Source organism: Saccostrea cucullata, unplaced genomic scaffold, assembly GCF_032062105.1.
Source record: "Saccostrea cucullata isolate Sc308-1 unplaced genomic scaffold, CSIRO_AGI_Scuc_v1 ctg1160, whole genome shotgun sequence".
Taxonomy (NCBI): domain Eukaryota; kingdom Metazoa; phylum Mollusca; class Bivalvia; order Ostreida; family Ostreidae; genus Saccostrea; species Saccostrea cuccullata.
In genome coordinates, this window is record NW_026918238.1 from 13,490 (window position 1) to 32,932 (window position 19,443).

The following is a 19,443-nucleotide window of genomic DNA, read 5'->3' on the forward strand; positions in this document are numbered from 1 at the left end:
TTGTAAAATTCAAGCCCCCCCCCCCCCCACCCAGTTTACTTTCAGTTCTGATCTGATCTGTGTTTTTTCCTAGCCAATTGCTCAGGTGAGCGATGTGGCCCCTGGGCCTCTTGTTTTTTAATACTTTTGGATTAGATACTTTAATATTTAGTATATTAAAATATATAGATTGTGTAGACAATATGATATGGTCATTACGCACATGCATTCACACGCGCACGCGTGCAATGCTAAAATTTGAATGAACTTGGTACACTTTTGGGTAAACATTGTAAAAGTCTCAAATGCATAGAGTTTGTCTTATTTAATGAAGCTTACAGGGGATATGGCACCAAAAGGGAGTTGGGGAGCGTTTGGGGAACATCTGTAACGGTCCCCGTTACAATTAGCACTAGTCTGGTATGCAAGTAGACTGCACAGTGATGCATAATTATCAGTTTTGTGTTTTTGATGAACAATGTTGCCATGGTAACTAAAATTGAAAATTCTGTAAAATTTTATTACAAGCTACTCTTACAGTTGTATTCTTATCGCAATCTTGCCACACAAAGAGACTTAATCAAACATCATTATTCTATTTATTGCATTTGGAAAGTTTTATGTCCCAACTGCTACTTTTCTTTTCCTTTATTATAAGTACAAACCAGTAGAGCTACAATCTCGACAAAGACTTCTGGTCTTTATAGACCGTATGTTGATCAGTGATCTACTTATTGAACGTTCCTATAGCTGATTCTGTTCCATTCGGATGACTGATGTCTCTCATTCTGTTGAATTTTGAAACATAATTCTTGCGTTTGTTTTTCCATGTGGATGGGTTTTCTCTAGATAGTTGATATTATTCAAAGAAACTTAAGTTTGTACATATGTACATGTATTCATAAGTTTACCGTCAACTTTTATTACACTGAACTCCTGTCAGTAAAATCAAAATTTAAACACTAATCACGTGACCTATATGATATGTATATTGTATAGCCTTATCATTCTGTCTTTGCTAGCTTTGCCGAGATGATATCATTTCTGTGGATTATTGCAGTTTTTGGCAAGTAAACCGTATTTTGTATTGATACAACTCGAAATGAATCCTACTCCTTTTTTAATTGGTACCTTCAAAAGGATCAATTAAGTATTTAATCGTTAACAAAACGTTAAAACCTGGTGTTTTATTTCTACTTATTTTCTTAACACAGTGGAAAATAACACAGGAAATCGCATGGTTCTTGTTTTTTACATACAACACGAGTTCGGAATTTTGTCTAGAACCAATGGTTACACCTTACGGCTCACGATCCTTCTGATCAGAGTTTTCTTCAACGCTCGTGATTTTCTGAAGAAATCTTATTCATAATCAAATGAAAATCATTCATCATACCTTGGCAGGTACAATCAAGCAGACCGAAATATCGTCTATAAACTTGATTATTTTATTGAAGTATCCTAAGAGTTACCTCTCTTTTCCAGAGGGTCAATGAAACATACTAAGTGACACCATCTGTAATCAAGCACGTCAAGGTCAACAAATGAAAAATACGTGATTTCATAAAAATTTTTAAAATAAAGGAAAAAAATGAATAAAAATTTTCTGTGGAAATAGAATCCTTTATATTCCAGGATTCAGCCTCTGCATGCAATGTCTGGTGATATTTAGTGTTAAGAATAAATCTTCTTTTTACTTCCAGCTGTCGTGAGTTGTCAACACTGCGATCACCCCGAAAAAAGGGATGGTAAGTCCAATTATGTTCATGTCATGTAATTTTTATCACGGGATATATTGCGATAACTAAGTGTTAAATAACGTTACATGTGTCTGTAGTGTTTATAAAAACATCACATCAAGAGTAATTATTGTTGATATTAAGATTTTAAAAATTTATATTGTATGTACGTGTGAGTACCATTACATATACGCCAGTACTGAACAAAAATTTCAACAAATAGAACTGACTTTCGTGATTAGCCGAGAGATGATCCAAAATGATATGAAAAAAAAAGTTTCAAGGTCTCTACTACCAAATAAAATTTCAGATTTTCTAGTGATGGGAAATCAGAATTTTTTTTTTCATAATCGCTTATCAAAATAATCGGATGCACTTTAATCGATTGATTTCAAGTATTAAATTTGTTCATTTAAAATAAAAAACAAGATGAAAAAACTCTTAAGTGAGAAAGGGCTTCTATATTGCACTTTTGATGCATTTTGTATTATTTGATTCATTCATTAAAAATACTAAGAATTTAGTTACATTCATAGCAGATTGAATGAAGAATTCATAAATTTAGAATAATTTGCTTTGAACTATATTTTGATAAATCAATAATAAAAATTATAATTGATTATCTATTATCGGGGCCTTTTCGATTTGATAATCGATTAATCGGAACGTCATTTAGATTTTTTTCATAAGATGATCTTTGTGATGGTGACTATTTATTATGTACATCTATACACATGTGTGTACTTAGAAACAGACATTATCCGACTATATAATTCTAATAAGAGAGTTTGCTGAGAAGGCTTCATATGTCCACATCTCTTTAAACCGAACCACTAGAACCTAAATAAAACCAGAAGTCTCTGTCGAGACTGTAGCTCTACTGGTTTGTACTTATCAAACCATTGCACTATATTATGTATCTTTGTGTAGTCTACTTGTGTGCCAACTTATTTTGAAATCAGACCAAAACTGTAGAAGGAGTAGTGTTTTAAAGGAATTTCACAGAGAATTCCATTTTTAGTAACCATGGCAACACCGTTCACCGAAATCAAAAACCGATGCACTATTCTATGTATCTTAGTGTACTCTACTTGTGTGCCAAGTTATATTGAAATCAGACCAAAACTTTAGAAGGAGTAGCGTTTTAAAGGAATTTCACAGAAAATTCTATTTTTTGTAACCATGGCAACACCGTTCACCGAAATCAAAAACCGATGCACTATTCTATGTATCTTAGTGTAGTCTACTTGTGTACTAAGTTATACTGAAATCAGAACAAAAACTGTAGAAGGAGTAGCGTTTTTAAGGAATTTCACAGAAAATGCTATTTTTAGTAACCATGGCAACACCGTTCATCGAAAATCAAAAACCGATGCACTATTCTATGTATCGTAGTGTAGTCTACTTTTGTGCCAAGTTATATTGAAATCAGACCAAAACTGTAGAAGGAGTAGCGTTTTAAAGGAATATCTCAGAAAATTCTATTTTTAGTAACCATGGCAACACCGTTCACCGAAATCAAAAACCGATGCACTATTCTATGTATCTTAGTGTAGTCTACTTGTGTGCCAAGTTATACTGAAATCAGACCAAAACTCTAGAAGAAGTAGCGTTTTAAAGAAATTTCACAGAAAATTCTATTTTTAGTAACCATGGCAACACCGTTCATCGAAATCAAAAACCGATGCACTATTCTATGTATCTTAGTGTAGTCTACTTGTGTGCCAAGTTATATTGAAATCAGACTAAAATTGTAGGAGAAGTAGCATTTTGAAAAATTGTTTACAGACAGACGGACAGACAGACAGACAGACGGACGGATGCCGGACGCATTACTATCGCATAAGCTCTTCTGGTCTCTGACCAGTAGAGCTAAAAAAACGGCATAATTTTCAATTATTTCTTTTTTCGAAACACGAACTCAATTTCACCTTGTCCATCACCAGGTGTATGGTTATGAAAGTGGTCCTGTCATTACATGAACTATCGATCATACAAAAATTGTTCGTCGCATTATTTTATACCATAGTGTGTTCAAAATTTTTAAGAATAAACATGTATTACTCAAGTAAAGCGCCAGTTGAGTTTGAAGAGGGTTGGTAAGTGGTAAAAAGTAAAAAAAAAATCAGAAGTCTCTGTCGGGACTGTAGCTCTACTGGTTTGTACTTCTAACAAAGGATTAGAAAAGAAGCCATTGCCATCAGACCAAATCTGTAGAAGGAGTAGCATTTTAAAGGAATTCGAGAGACATTTCTAAATTTAGTAACAATGGCAACACTGTTCATCGAAATCAAAAGCTGCTGCAATAAATTACTAGTATGTATCACAGTGTAGTCTACTTGTGTGCCAAGTTATATTGAAATCAGACAAAAACTGAGGAGGGAGTAGCGTTTTAAAGAATTTTCACAGAAATAATATTGGCAACACCGTTCATCGAAATCAAAAACCGATGCACTATTTTATGTATCTTAGTAAAGTCTACTTGTGTGCCAAGTTATATTGAAATCAAACCAAAACTGTAGAAGGAGTAGCATTTTGAAAGTTTTTCACAGACATTTCTATTTTTAGTAACCATGGCAACACCGTTCATCGAAATCAAAAACCGATGCACCTTTTTATCTTTCCTAGTGTAGTCTACTTGTGTGCCAAGTTATATTGAAATCAGGCCAAAACTGTAGGAGAAGTAACGTTTTGAAGAAAATTCACAGAAAATTCTATTTTTAGTAACCAAAGCAACACTGTTCATCGAAATCAAAAACCGATGCACAATTTTATATATCTTAGTGTAGTCTACTTGTGTGCCAAATAATACTGAAATCAGGCTAACACTGTAGAAGAAGTAGCGTTTTGAAAGAATTTCATAGAAATTTCTGTTTTTAGTAACCATGGCAACACCGTTCATCGAAATCAAAAACCGATGCACAGAATTATGTATCTTAGTGTAATCTACTTGTGTGCCAAGTTATATTGAAATCAGACCAAAACTGTCGGAGGAGTAGCATTTTAAAGGAATTTCACAGCAATTTCTATTTTTAGTAACCCTGGCAACACCGTTCATCGAAATCAAATACCGATGCACTAAATTATATATCGTAGTGTAGTCTACTTATGTGCCAAGTTATATTGAAATCAAATCAAAACTGTAGGAGGAGTAGCGTTTTGAAAAATCTCTGACCAGTAGAGCTAAAAACTAAACACACGGGCTTTAAATGTATCTAGTAACTTAAGGGACTCCGATCCTCAGCCAGGCAGGCAACTCTTTATTTTATTAATATTTAAATTCAAAAAGTCTCAAAATGAAGCTTGAAAATTAGATCGTTTCATGCAACAATTTTCATTATTTACCTCTCCATGTTCTTCAAGGTTCTTTGAAGTTCTCAGATAAGTCTAATTAAAAGTCAATTTTTAGCTCTACTGGTCAGGGACCAGAAGAGCTTATGCGATAGTAATGCGTCCGGCGTCCGTCCGTCTGTCTGTCTGTCCGTCTGTCTGTAAACAATTTTTCAAAACGCTACTCCTCCTACAATTTTAGTCTGATTTCAATATAACTTGGCACACAAGTAGACTACACTAAGATGCATAGAATAGTGCATCGGTTTTTGATTCTGGTGAACGGTGTTGCCTTGGTTACTAAAAATAGAATTCTCTTTGAAATTCCTTTAAAAAATTACTCCTTCTACAGTTTTGGTCTGATTTCAATATAACATGGCACACAAGTAGACTACACTAAGATACATAGAATAATGCATCGGTTTTTAATTTCGATGAACGGTGTTGCCATGGTTACTAAAAATAGAATTTTCTGTGAAATTCCTTTAAAACGCTACTCCTTCTACAGTTTTGGTCTGATTTCAATATAACTTGGCACACAAGTAGACTACACTAAGATACATAGAATAGTGCATCGATTTTTGATTTCAATGAACGGTGTTACCATGGTTACTAAAAATAGAATTTTCTGTGAAATTCCTTTAAAACACTACTCTTTCTACAGTTTTAGTTTGATTTCAAAATAAGTTGGCACACAAGTAGACTACACAAAGATACATAAAATAGTGCAATGGTTTTTGATAAGTACAAACCAGTAGAGCTACAGTCTCAACAGAGACTTCTGGTTTACCCCATAAAAGCATTTCAAAATTAAATATATCAAGAAATTGATGTTCATTTTAATCTAACCATAGATACCAATTTTTATTAAAATGATATGAAATTAAAAGTGATATATGGTGCTTGCAGTGGCAGGAGAATCATTATAAACTATGCATTGTAAAATGATTGAAGTAAATAAAAGAAATTAAGGTACATAATATGTATAAAAACTGGAATTTCTTCAAAATCCTGGATGCCTATGATTTTTTTTAAATGTGTTTATTAATCAAAATTGAATTGGAAAATACATAGCAGGTGTTTTTATTCTAAATTCTTGAAAATATATTTTAGATTTACTAATTTTCTCTATATAATATGATTAATTTTGAAGATGAAGTTTGAAGAATTATCATTGGTATAAACACGTAACTTTGAAAATTTAGGGACACTTTTGTGAGCATTTTCAATTAGTCAATGCTTGATTTTTTCAGAACCTGAGGATCGGAGTACCTTATATAATTCCCTACAAATATACTAGTAATTATTATGACATCATTAAACGTAATGAAACAAATGAAAATTAATTAAAATCTCAAGCTTTTGAGTAAGTTTTATTTTCAGATTGGTCTAAATTTATAAATGTTATACCTCTGGTGTGATGTCAATTTTAGAATTTTTTATATTACATTAACTAATAAACATTGACATTCTTCTAAATTTAAGTTCTTGCATATAGCTATAATCTGTTAAATGTAAGCATTTTTTGCAGAAATAATCCACAAAATTGAGGACTATTTCAGACATCATCCTGACCTGAATCTCCTGCAAACAGGTAGGAACCAGGTTTACTATAAAGATTCAATTTAGTTTGAAGATGTTAAAAAAGACATGTTCGTATAATTACAAATATTTATTCAACTTGAACAAGTGATTTCATGTTCTGTGTATTTGTTTATTGTTTAAAATCCCTCTCGAAAATTTTTCACTTCTATGAAAACAGCACCACTTGCCGTTGGATGGCTGCAAGCATTCAGTAGCAAGATATTGCTCGCGCCAGTATCTACTGGACACAAGGCTCCATGACGTATTCCTTATAACAAAACTTCAGTAAAATAAGACGTAAACTAGAACTGTCCAAAACGAAATACCCCCGCTGGTTTTTTCAGAGAAGGTGCCAAATCATGATTATTTTATAGATCAAAGAGAAGAGAGAAATGCTAAAACATTTTTAGTGCAAATAACATTGCTTATATTTTTTTTAATTAAACGAAGGTGCAGCCTAATTAAAAATAAATTCTAAAGAAACAGACCAAACACGAATTATGAACTTTTTCTGTCAGTGACCTTTCATTAATGACCTTGGTTCAGTCATAACACACCTTAAGGTACAAAGCAATCTTTTTGTAAAATGGGAACTCTCAACGTTTATCCATAAGATGACCGGACATGAATTGTAATTTTTTTGTTTCTGTCAGTGTCCTTGAAGTTGCACAAATGACCTTGGCTAAGTCAAGACACATCCTCAGATCATAAGCAATCTTTGTGTAAAAAAAGTTTACACAAAGTTTATCCATAAGAAAGATATGGACCAGACATGAATTATGAATTTTTTTCCTTCAGTGACTTTGAACTTTTTAAAATGACCTTAGGTCAAGGTCAAGGTCATGACACACCCTTAGGTCATGAGGAATCTATGTCAAATGGGAACTTACCAAGTTTATCCATAAGAAAGATTGGCCGACACGAATTAGGAAATTTTTCTTCCAGTGACCTTGATTTTCCCCAAATGACCTTGGGTCAAGGTCATGACACAATCTTAGGTCATGAGAAATCTTTGTGTCAAATGAGAATTTACCAAGTTTGTCCATGAGAAAGATATGGACCGGACACAAATTATTAAATTTTTCTTCCTGTGACCTTGAACCTCTCCAAATGACCTTTGGTCAAGGTCATGACACAGCCTTAGGTCATAAGCAATCTTAGTGTGAAGTAGTAGATTCTAATGTTCCTCCGTAAGAAAGATATAGACCGGACAAGTTCGCACAGATGGACAGGGTGATTCCTCTATCCCCGCAAATAAAAGGGGGTTATTACAACAAACAAAATGCTTAGATTGCATTAGAATGGGAATTGATTTCTTCTAATTTGGTATTTGGGAAAGTTAATGCTGATAGAACGGTCGTAAACATCCGTTTTACCGGCGACGCGTAAAACTCAGTTTTCGACCTTTAAATCAAGCATTAACGGTCGCAAATACCAAAATAGAAGATAGTTTTTTTCCTTAAATTAGATGTAAAAAGTCCTCCTGTAAATTGATTATGGACCGCATGTTTTTGTTGACACGTCTAGGCGCCCTAACATGCAACCATGCTTAGACAGATTCTGGACTTCCTCGATCTTTTCCCTTTTACCTCCTATTAGATTTCGCAATGCATATTTTATCTATTTATTGCATTTTGGATATAATCATACTTAATTTGCTCAAGTGTATATATGTACCCATTGAATAAATACTTTTTTGTTAATTAGTTTTAGAACACTATATATATCCTGACATGTATATGGTAGACCTAGGACGGCATCCTCACCATTTACATCATCAGCATCACCACAGACGTAAGTATACAACCGGGTCACCCTTCACCCAATTTTACATATAAGATATATATCGGAACATATTTTGCACAAGACTAGTTATTTTGATGACTTGTATAGATAAGGGCAAATGCTATGAAATCAAAGTACTGAAAGCACTCATGGGAGTTAAACATGGTGTAAAATAAAATCTTTGATCGGGAGGTTAGGTGAGTGAACAATATTACATGTATTAATTATTATTATTATGTCTGTATTTTCAAATACAGACATCTGTTTCACATTTTTTGAGTTAGAACAGTCTTGATCGAGAAAGATATTCAAAGACATTGAATAGCCAAAAATGCATGGCCTCTAATGCTTGCCTACCTACATTAGTCCTTTTTTATACCCCCTGCTTGAAAAGCGGGAGGGTATTTATTAATCGGGATTTCTGTCCATCTGTTTATTACGCTTTAGGTATACCCATCTCTTATCCGCAACTCCTCTTACACCACTGAACGAAATTTTCATAGAATCTTTATTACATATCGCCGTTGTGCACCTTCTATTACTTTTTCATCCTACACATATTTTGGGTTTCCCATTGCAAAACATGGACACTGTCATTATATTCATCTTAGAGGCGGTTGATCATTTATATAATTCACTGCTCACATCTTCAAATTTGTAATATATTTTTCCTTGGCACCTTTACCCATGTTTTATGAAAATTTCAGTTTCGCAGGAATAATATCAATGTTGATAAAATGTGGATTTTCACACAGCATCTAGTTTTAAGAGCTAACAGATTTGTTATATAAAACTTCTCTGTGAATATAAATGTATTTCAATTACACGAAAATTATACATGGAGTATGTCAGAACTTAATCTTTTTTAATATTGTGAAGAAAAAAGCAATACCAAGTTAAAAACAAATATTTAATGACCAAACATAAAAACAGTGGTATATGTGAGAGTTTGTGTGCGTACAAATTATCTGGTATGTAAATGAGGTTTTCCTTTTATTAAAAAAAAATATACTTCATTTTGTTGTTTTTAATCGCGATTTCACGAAAACTTCGGTGTCCGTTTTTGGTTTTAACATTTATAACAGAGTACTACATTTACCGCTTTTGTCAGGTGATACTGCTGATTTAGTAATAAATGCGCATGTTTCCTCAAGTTTTTATACATTAATGAATTCATTTAAACCAAGAAAATGTTCATGAAAAGTTTGGATAAATTCTGTGCACCCGTAAAAAACAAATTGCTAAAAATCCGGGACCGTAGGGCGTCGGGAAGATTAGATTTACCGCTCGCCGTCAGTATGTAGAGTTGTCCTTCGTATCTCTTTCAGTGTATGACGCTACACTAAAAAAGGAGTTCCATTACGAAAAACTTTTGAGGTTCTTTATAATTTAGTTTTACTTTGAACGAAATCTAATATTCAAAATAAGATTACTTTATCATTATAAATATTTACATTTCAAATTATGAAAATTACATCAATTCAGGAGAAAATGACATGAACTATTTGTGGCGGATGTTTATGCATGTTTTCTGTTGAATATCATAGGAGTAAATCGGTCGACACAGTAGCCTCACTTTCGGCTCTATATAATCAACACAAATTACTGCGCATGTTAAATGCGTGACGACCATGGGAGATTGAACATAGTTCAAATCCCAAAAAATTAGTAAACGTCGTTGATAAATCTAAATGATTTAGTAAACGCCTTGTTTGAGGATTTTTCATTAATTTAGACACTTCACTATATGCAGTCTGCGGAGGGTTTCAAATGTAGACCTTTTCAGGGCATTGGGGTTTTTTGCAGAAATAATTCATATCATCCGACTATTTACGGTCTAATCTATAAGTCCTGATACTTTCACTTACATTTAAGTGAATATGTCACTGTCTTGTTGTCTTATAACCTTATACATGTATGCTGATTTATTAACTTAGACTGTAAGTGTTAAGAATATTTAACGCTTACCTTTTTATTTTGATAAATTTATTACCTAGTCGAAAAGCACTTTTTAAGTTTTCATTGATATATTTAAAAAAAAATCAATAAAAAAGTTATTTTGTCTCCAAGGGGAAGTGCTCCAAAAACGTGCGCACGGACACCATGATGATCACCAAAAACATGAAATAGACAAACTTCGAAAAGAAAGTAAGTGCAAGCTTTCATACAAGATTTTACTATCTAAGTATATAATCTTTTAAGACTTAATTGTCAAACAACTGATTTATGCATAAATAGCAAACATAAAACATATTACATTGTCTTTTGTACATACATCTAGTGGAGCATCTCGTACATGATTTGGAGCATCTGGATAATACTTGTATTTCGGAAATTCTCTACAAGATTGAAGGTAATTCAAATCCACTACTACTTTATTTGTATATTTTTTCAAATTGATTTTTTTTATAAAAATAAATTATTGTTATTGAATAACTTTGAAGAGATTCTTGGTCTGCCACATCTTGGGAAAACCACACAGGCACCGCATGTCCCACATCATACAACAGCTCCTGCCCCCAGTACACCCACTACGATACCAGTTACAACAACAACGACACCTACAACAACCACAGTGCCACCACTTAATGTCTGTAAGAATACTGATATAAATTTTTGTCGTTACTGTAGTCATACTTAAGATTTTAAATACGAACTGAGTAGAACACTCTGAAAAATATTTGAATTACACTGTAAGAATTTCTAGAGCTTAAAGAGGCTGGGGGTGGCAGCCATTTTCAGACTATTTCGATCTCCTTTAAAAGAAGAGCTCCATGTAAAGATATACAAAAATGATCAAATTTTAAAACTAAAATGTATGATTTTTTTTTTTTGCCAAATGAAAGTTGACAGCTTAAGATACCATTTCTAAAAAAATCAGTTAAATCTGGTGGTCTATTTTTGGTGTTTTTGTTGACCCCCCCCCCCCCCCCCGCAGCCTCCTTAAGTCTAAATAGAACATCCAGGATAGTTTTGTTTGTTTTACAGAAAGAGGTCTTTTATAAGCGTTTGTATTTTTACTTCTTTCAAGAAAATAATGGGATAAACATTCAACTTATTAAATCATCCTCACAGCTGAAGATTAATAATAAACTGATTGCTTTTATGTTCCTTGCGAGAAATTTTACTACGCTTGCATCTTATGAAGGGCTTCAAATTTGGAACTCGGGGCCGGGTCATTCTTTATCATACCGACGCTTACCGTCTCTAAATGTAGAATCGCAACTTTCACTACATTCTGGAATTGGTCGATTTAAAAAGGAAAAGTCACGTTTTGGCTTTTAAGCAGGACAGAAAAAAAAATTGAACCAGGTTTCTGAAATTGAATTTTTAGAAGAGGTCACGGTAGCCTAGTGGTAGGGCGCTTGCTCCGTGGTCGGGAGGGAGGCCCTGGTTCGATTTTCGTGTACCGCGCCGAGTCAAAACTATAACGTTAACATAGGTATTAATCACGTTTCCTCCAACACTTGGAGTGGAACTCATGAGTGGAACTCGAGACCATCGTAAAAAGCAAAATATAGACCTCTCGCTGTTCAATGACCTTGAATGCTGAGTAAAGGTCTTAAAAGTCCTTCATCGTATTACAATACCTCTATTTGAGTGAAAAATTCTCGAATGGGACGTAAAACAATATTCAGATAATTAAGGAGATATTTAAGAGGTAGGGAGAAGTGTAGAAAGTATGTTAATCTCTTGATAAACAAAATATAATTCTTTACTTTTGCACTGTGAAACTCATTCCAAAGATACACATAAATATAATGTTTTTCTGTATGGTGTAGCTCATACATGTAACGGATTAGAATTTGTCCAAACTGTGGCAATTGGAAAAACGGTCATTCATCCAGAAGCTGGTTTGTGTACTGACGGTACACAAAGCCAATCAGAGGCTCTAGTGCTAAAAACGTGTCATTCAGCGGCCCCAGCAACCTGGTCCAAAGGATACAATGCAAGTATACTTTCATATGAAGTTTAAAATTGAAATTAATTCCACATCTAAACATGTATATATAGTGCATTTATAATTACCAGTTATTCAAACAAGAACAGTTCCAATTTATTTAAAACACTTAAAGTTCAAATATATATATATATCAATACGGTGTTGGAAGACTTGAAGGAAATTATTTTATGTCAATGACTGTAAAAACTTTAAATGACCAAAAAAAAAACCTACTAGCTCAGATTCCTGTACAGCATATCTTTACTCAAACAAAAACTATTCTGAATCTTAAACAGGTAATGCAAAATTGTCAGAGAATTCCGAAGTACACCCCAGTATCTACATTTGTGTTTGGGATGTATCCTATGGATGGATCTGCCATGTCCGGTGTTTTTATTAAATGTACATCTGACGGATTCCAGGTATCATGTCATTATGATTAATCTCTGGCAACAAATTTGTAAGGTATATAATAATGCATTTTTTTGTTGAGGGGATTCTGTTTGAAACGGAAGTAATGCAATTTGCATCCAAAACGATGTCAAATGCTGCCTCGCGTTAAAGATATACCAGTACTCTTTTCAAAGGGATGTTCCGCCTTGTGGTGCTCTTGTTTATTTTGTTATTGTAACCTGCTTTTGTGTGTTTAATTTACCTTTCTAAAATTTATATTGATTTTAGTATCATCACTTAATAGGTTATTTATGGCTTTACACTGTGCATACTACTGCGCTTCTGCAAACATATTTCCTTTAATCAAACCTATGATATATATTATATACAAACATGTTTTATCAACTCGTGAAAAAATACTTGAAAGATAGTTTAATGATTTTACAAGCCAAGAATAATTCATGATCAAAGATTTTATCTCCCGAAGTCAAGGTCTTACTACGCGACCTTTAGATTGAGGTCATTTATGTGATAGAAATGGAATGAACTAAAAACACAATAGAACTCAGTTGTCATGGTTCTGGATTTCTTCCAAACTTTCAATCCATAAAGTGACCATCCAATCCTTAAATACAATTTATGGCCATTTTGAAATTAATCATATGCGGAGAGTAACAACTTGATACTTTTTTGCATGGAAATGAATGTTCAAATAATGGAGTTTTGCCATTTTATCCTATTGAATTACAAGGTTTTAAATCCCTAATCATAACTTTCCTGGGCATGTAACTCATTCTTGTAGACACACATATCAAAAATTAAATACATCTAGCCCTAGAGAACCAAATTTAATAGTCGGGCACCTAAAGGGAATGGAAACCTATAGCCGTCCCTGGTTTGACCAGTAGGGCACGTCAATTTTAAAATGTTGCTATCAGACATGTAGGACATACATGTAGTATTGCAGTTCTTATCATATGCTTGCGCAGTTACACGTACTGCACTTTTCATGTAGGAGTAAAACTATATAGCATCTTATCTAACCTCTTCAGGCCTTCACCTTTACTTTACAGATGTCTGTTCAAGTTTGTGGACACGGTCCTCTTATATTTAACATCCATACTGGTGCTGGGAGCCAAGGACGCGAGAACGCTAACAACTACTACACTGTAAACTGGTGATCTAAAATGAAGAACAAGTTACCTAATTATTTTGTATTAGTAACGTTTTGACAACCATTTCAGGGGCTAAATATCAGGAGTCGTATGCCTTTTATTAAACTGAGTGTCGAAGTGACTTTCTGGGCCAAGTCGTTGATCTCAAAAGTCATTTTACGAACGACCAATGCGAAAGATAAGAAATGTGACCTTGAGTAAGCATGTAAAGAGAACAAAGGTATTAAAAATTATAAATTAATCATTTCTAGTTTCCTTGCCAGCAAGTGTAATCTGATTACTCTTAAAAATTAAAAAAGTTGTAATTCTAAAATAAACAAATTAAAATTTAATCGGTTAATATTCCAGATCCACTCAAAACTCTATTATTAGGATCAATACTTGCATAAACAAGATGTGTTTGTAAAACAATGATGCCACCGTATTGCAGCTTACCGGGTATGGAGAGGGTTGAATTTCCTCAAACAAGGCTAACTTCAAAGGTCAAGGTCAAAAGTGTAAGGGAGGTCTTTTTAAAAGGAAAACACCTATGAAACTAGAGGTACTGTGAGCAATGAGCTCACTAAATGATCCCCCCCGCCTCCCATATGAATATAATGGCAGTGTCCATGTTTTGCTCTGGAAAATCCAAAATATATGTCAGATCAAAAAGTTAAATAGAAGGTGAACAATGGCAATATGTAATAAAGATTCTGTGAAAGTTTAATTAAATTTCCCTCAGTGGTATGAGAGGAGTTGAGGATAAGAGATGGGTACCACAAAGCGTAACAGACAGACGGACGGACATACCGATTACAATATACCCTCCCGCTTTTCAAGCGGGGGTTATAAATATGAAAGCCCTAGTTCTAGTTGTTCAAAAGTTATGACCAAGGTTAATGTTTGTAAAAAAAAAATCGGTCAAATGCTCAGGTCAAAATCAAAAAGCTGTATAACCATTCAAGGTCTTATCACGATGAGTACACGTGCGAAGTATGAAAGTCCTAGCTCCAACTGTTCAATTAGTCATTCAGTTTTATTAATTCTCTGTCACTATTATTTCTTCATTGTTTACCGTCTAGGCATATAAATCCCAACATTAAAACATTCACTAATAAAAAACTGCGAACGTTAGTGTTGTTCTCCCGTCTACCTCCAAGTCAATTTTCAAAAGTTAAGATATTCGAATGATTTTTAATATTTATATTTACATGAATTTTCATAATACATTACTTATTTGGGAAAACAACGAGAGATAACTCTAAAATTTTTGTAAAACACGTTTTTCACTGTAGAAGTCAATGGAAAACGGAATATATTTTCTTAAAATATCTTTCCCCCGTGACACAAAAATAATCTTTTTACGGGTAATATGAACTGTCATTTCACAAATTCACACCAAAGCTTTTTTGTGTTTCACGGGGGGAACTTATGTTTATAGACAAAAAAGACAAAAATGCTTATTTTATTTCAGCAATTTCCAAGTGCTTTACAACTGAAACATCATGTTTTAATAATATATATGATTAATTTCATAAGCATAAAACATATAGACTTAAGAATCATATATTCATATCCAAGACTATTTCGGATAAGGGTGATGCTTTATGGCCCTACGTCAGTGGAAAATAGCGTCTAACTCCCTTATTTCAAGAGCTTGGATTAGGGATATTTTACTACTCAGCACTGGTATTAAAATTATAAACCAACTACTATTGAACTGTGCTTTGTATTTAACAAATCGAATTACACAATCCGTTCCGACAAATTATCAATTCGTGCCCTCGATTTATAATTCGGGATCGTCTTCACAGTTTACTAATTCGTTCCCTCGATTTGTAATTCGATATCTCTTTTTCACAGATTATTAATTCGAGATCTCGATTTCTAATTTGAGATCTCCAATTACACAATCCGATCCCAATGAACACTAAATCAGTCTAATTATTTTAGAAAATTCTCGAATTCCATTATATATACATATATCCGAGTACATGTATAAAGGCTTGGAAAATCCAACCTTTTGTATCAATTAGTGCGTTCTATGTATTTTATATCAGCAACTGGTTGTATCGAACCCTTTTTTAAAATTAATTAATGTACATTAAATTTAGAAAACAAACTAGAGGTACTGTGAGCAATGAGCTCACTAAATGATATTCCCCGCTTCCCATATGGTTATAACTGATGACAAATTCTCTTATGCTGTGGCCGGGAAACCCAAAAGATGTGTCGGATCAAAAAGTAAAATAGGAGGTGCACAACGGATCCATGCATGTAATAAAGATTCTGTGAAAGTTTCATTAAATTTCACTCAGTGGTATAAGAGGAGTAGCGGATAAGAGATGGGTACCCTAAAGCGTAACAGACGGACGTACAGACGGACGGACGGACATGCCGATTACAGTATACCCTGCCACTTTTCAAGCGGGGGATATATTAATTACACAGGACTCAGATTTACTCTAAGTAAGGCTTTCAATGACTCTAATACGGTATACACGTAACACGAAAAACCTAAAACTTTTTTGTTCAAATATCAGTACTAGCATATGGATTTGAGAAATGATCTGTAATTTTTTTCATTTTATCATATCGAAATTGTATTGGTTTTCAAATGACTATGAACCTTCACGTGACATACTTGAACCAACCGTATGCCAGGATTTCTTTGAAATATCAACAGAGGTTGGTAAATGGCAGTAGGTCATGCAGGAGGTTTTCTTCAGTGTAGATCGACTTGATTTTCGCACCCCGGATCAAAGAGCTCATCGGAACAATGTCAGTCAGGTCGTCTTTGAAATGTGGATATTAACACCATATAAGGAAAATGTTGATCCAGAGGATATCTGATTCAGATAGGCAAAAGAGGACGCGAGGGTATGTGAGAGAAACCGGGGAGAAGGAGAAAAAGAAAGAGATCTACCCTAACAAAAAAAAAACTATAATTAACTATAGTTTACTATAGTTAACTATAGTAAATCAAAGTGTCAAAGTTTTCGCCAAAGTTTTTCAAAGTGTCACAGTTTTTGCCAAAGTTTTTCAAAGTGTCAAAGTTTTCGCCATGTTTTTCAAAGTGTCACAGTTTTTGCCAAAGTTTTTCAAAGTGTCAAAGTTTTCGCCAAAGTTTTTCAAAGTGTCAAAGTTTTCGACAAAAATTTTTAAAGTGTCAAAGTTTTCGATAAAGTTTTTCAAAGTGTTAAAGATTTTGACAAAGTTTTTCAAAATGTCAAAGTTTTCCAAATCTCTCAGTTTTCGCCAAAGTTTTCCAAAGTGTCAAAGTTTTCGCCAAAGTTTTTCAAAGTGTCAAAGTTTTCGACAAAGTTTCTCAAAGTGTTCAAGTTTTCGCCAAAGTTTTTCAAAGTGTCAAAGTTTTCGACAGAGTTTCTCAAAGTGTTCAAGTTTTCCACAAAGTTTTCCAAAGTGTCAAAGTTTTCGCCAAAGTTTTTCAAAGTGTCAAAGTTTTCGACAGAGTTTCTCAAAGTGTTCAAGTTTTCCACAAAGTTTTCCAAAGTGTCAAAGTTTTCGCCTAAGTTTTCCAAAGTGTCAAAGTTTTCGACAAAGTTTCTCAAAGTGTTCAAGTTTTCGACAAAGTTTTTCAAAGTATCAAAGTTTTCGCCAAAGTTTTTCAAAGTGTCAATGTGATCACATAAGTAAATCAAAGTGTCAAAGTTACAACTATAGTTAAATATAGTTAACTATAGTAAACTATAGTTAACTATAGTATTTTTATTAGGGTACAAACGAACTTATCAGAGAACATTGAAATCTGAAAAATAAACTTCTTTAGTACATTTTACAAAGAAAAATGTTTGATTATTCTGATTCAAGTTCTTAAATCTTCTACAAAATAATTATAAAATATTGGTACGCAATTTGTATTTTTTGCTTGCCTGTATTTGTAAGTTTCAAATTACAGCATGTAAGTTTAAACGTTTGTCAGTCGGTATCCATGCCTTATCTACATTTCTCCTTTTTTGGAGCTTTTAGAATTTAAACATAACTGTACAATCCAAATAAAGGGTCAATTTCTGAGTACACATTATAGATAAAAACAAGTAATCTTTAAGCCAATGCTTTATAATACCCCCGCTCTGATGTGAACAAAAACAATAACATGTTAATGTACACAAGTTAGAGTTGGCGAACGAGGTAAACGATTTGTCGGACACAATGTCCTACAGATTGTAAAAAAAAAATAAAAAAAAAAAAACTACAGGACACACTAAAAATTTGCCGGACCAAATGTAAACCAGAAGTCTCTGTCGAGACTGTAGCTCTACTGGTTTGTACTTATATCAAAGGATGAGAAAAGAAGCCATTGCCATCAGACCAAAACTGTAGAAGGAGTAGCGTTTTAAAGGAATGTCACAGACATTTCTATTTTTAGTAACCATGGCAACACTGTTCTTCGAAGTCAAAAACAGATGCACTATTCTATGTATCTTAGTGTAGTCTACTTGTGTGCTAAGTAATATTGAAATCAGACCAAAACTGTAGAAGGAGTAGCGTTTTAAAGGAATTTCACAGAAAATTCTATCCTTAGTAACCATGGCAACATCGTTAATCAAAATCTAAATCCGATGCACTATTTTATGTATCTAAGTGTAGTCTACTTGTGTGCCAAGTTATATTGAAATCAGACCACAACTTTTGGAGGAGTAGCGTTTTAAAGAAATTTCAAATAAACTTCTATTTTTAGAAACCATGACAACGCTGTTCATCAAAATCAAAAACCGATGCACTATTTTATGTATCTACTTGTGTGCCAAATTATATTAAAATCAGACCAAAACTGTAGGAGGAGTAGCGTTTTGAAAAAGTGTTTACAGACAGACGGACGGACGACGGACACCTTACTATCGCATAAGCTCTTCTGGTCTCTGACCAGTAGAGCTAAAAACAACAAAATAAGTAAAATTGAATTTTAATTCACAAGCATCAATCAATCAAAATATTCGAACACTGTTAAACTTTTATTAGATCCATTCACTTTCAATTTCATGAATAATATTTGTCATTAATAAGTCATTCATTTCCTCATTTTGCTCCATTTCACTCTCTGTCTCACTCTCGAGTTCCTCTTCATATTCACTGTCCTCAGCTTCAGTAACATCTGTTTACTTAAAATCATGGCACACTATAAAGTTTAATATTCACAAAATTCCTTTTGAAATATAGTTTTATAGGTACTCAATGAAATATCTATTTGAAAATAATTCATTCTTACCTCCAGTTGCCTCATTGACTTCAGTCAGTACTTCATTACCATCCCCAAACAAAAGTGTGTCTACAGTTCGATCCATGTGATTCTACTCTTTTCTGTGATTCTACACTTCCCTGTAATTCTACAACCAGTACAATTTCTTCTCTCTCCTGTCTATTGTCTGGTTCTTTCTTTCTTTCTCCTTGGTCTTTCTCCTGTAATGTAACTTGGTCCCTTGGAACCCATCTATTAAAACAATAATAACATAATCATAAATGAATAAAACAATTTGTAAATTGTTTAATGTTAAATATCCATGTAACTACTTTT

General features: G+C 33.5%; 1 protein-coding gene across 1 annotated transcript in view; it reads left to right on the top strand.

Moving 5' to 3' along the window:
- Positions 1-985: 985 nt before the first annotated feature.
- The window catches only part of LOC134260031 (uncharacterized), an 89,865-nt gene continuing 71,407 nt past the window's right edge, over positions 986-19,443 (top strand). Inside the window, exons 1-10 of the mRNA XM_062742615.1 lie at positions 986-1,045; positions 1,683-1,727; positions 6,580-6,642; positions 8,340-8,426; positions 10,488-10,565; positions 10,699-10,770; positions 10,862-11,011; positions 12,200-12,366; positions 12,657-12,782; positions 13,827-13,951. Coding sequence (XP_062598599.1) covers positions 1,012-1,045; positions 1,683-1,727; positions 6,580-6,642; positions 8,340-8,426; positions 10,488-10,565; positions 10,699-10,770; positions 10,862-11,011; positions 12,200-12,366; positions 12,657-12,782; positions 13,827-13,934 — 930 coding nt within the window. The 5' untranslated portion in view covers positions 986-1,011 and the 3' untranslated portion in view covers positions 13,935-13,951. The remainder of the gene's footprint in view (positions 1,046-1,682; positions 1,728-6,579; positions 6,643-8,339; positions 8,427-10,487; positions 10,566-10,698; positions 10,771-10,861; positions 11,012-12,199; positions 12,367-12,656; positions 12,783-13,826; positions 13,952-19,443) is intronic.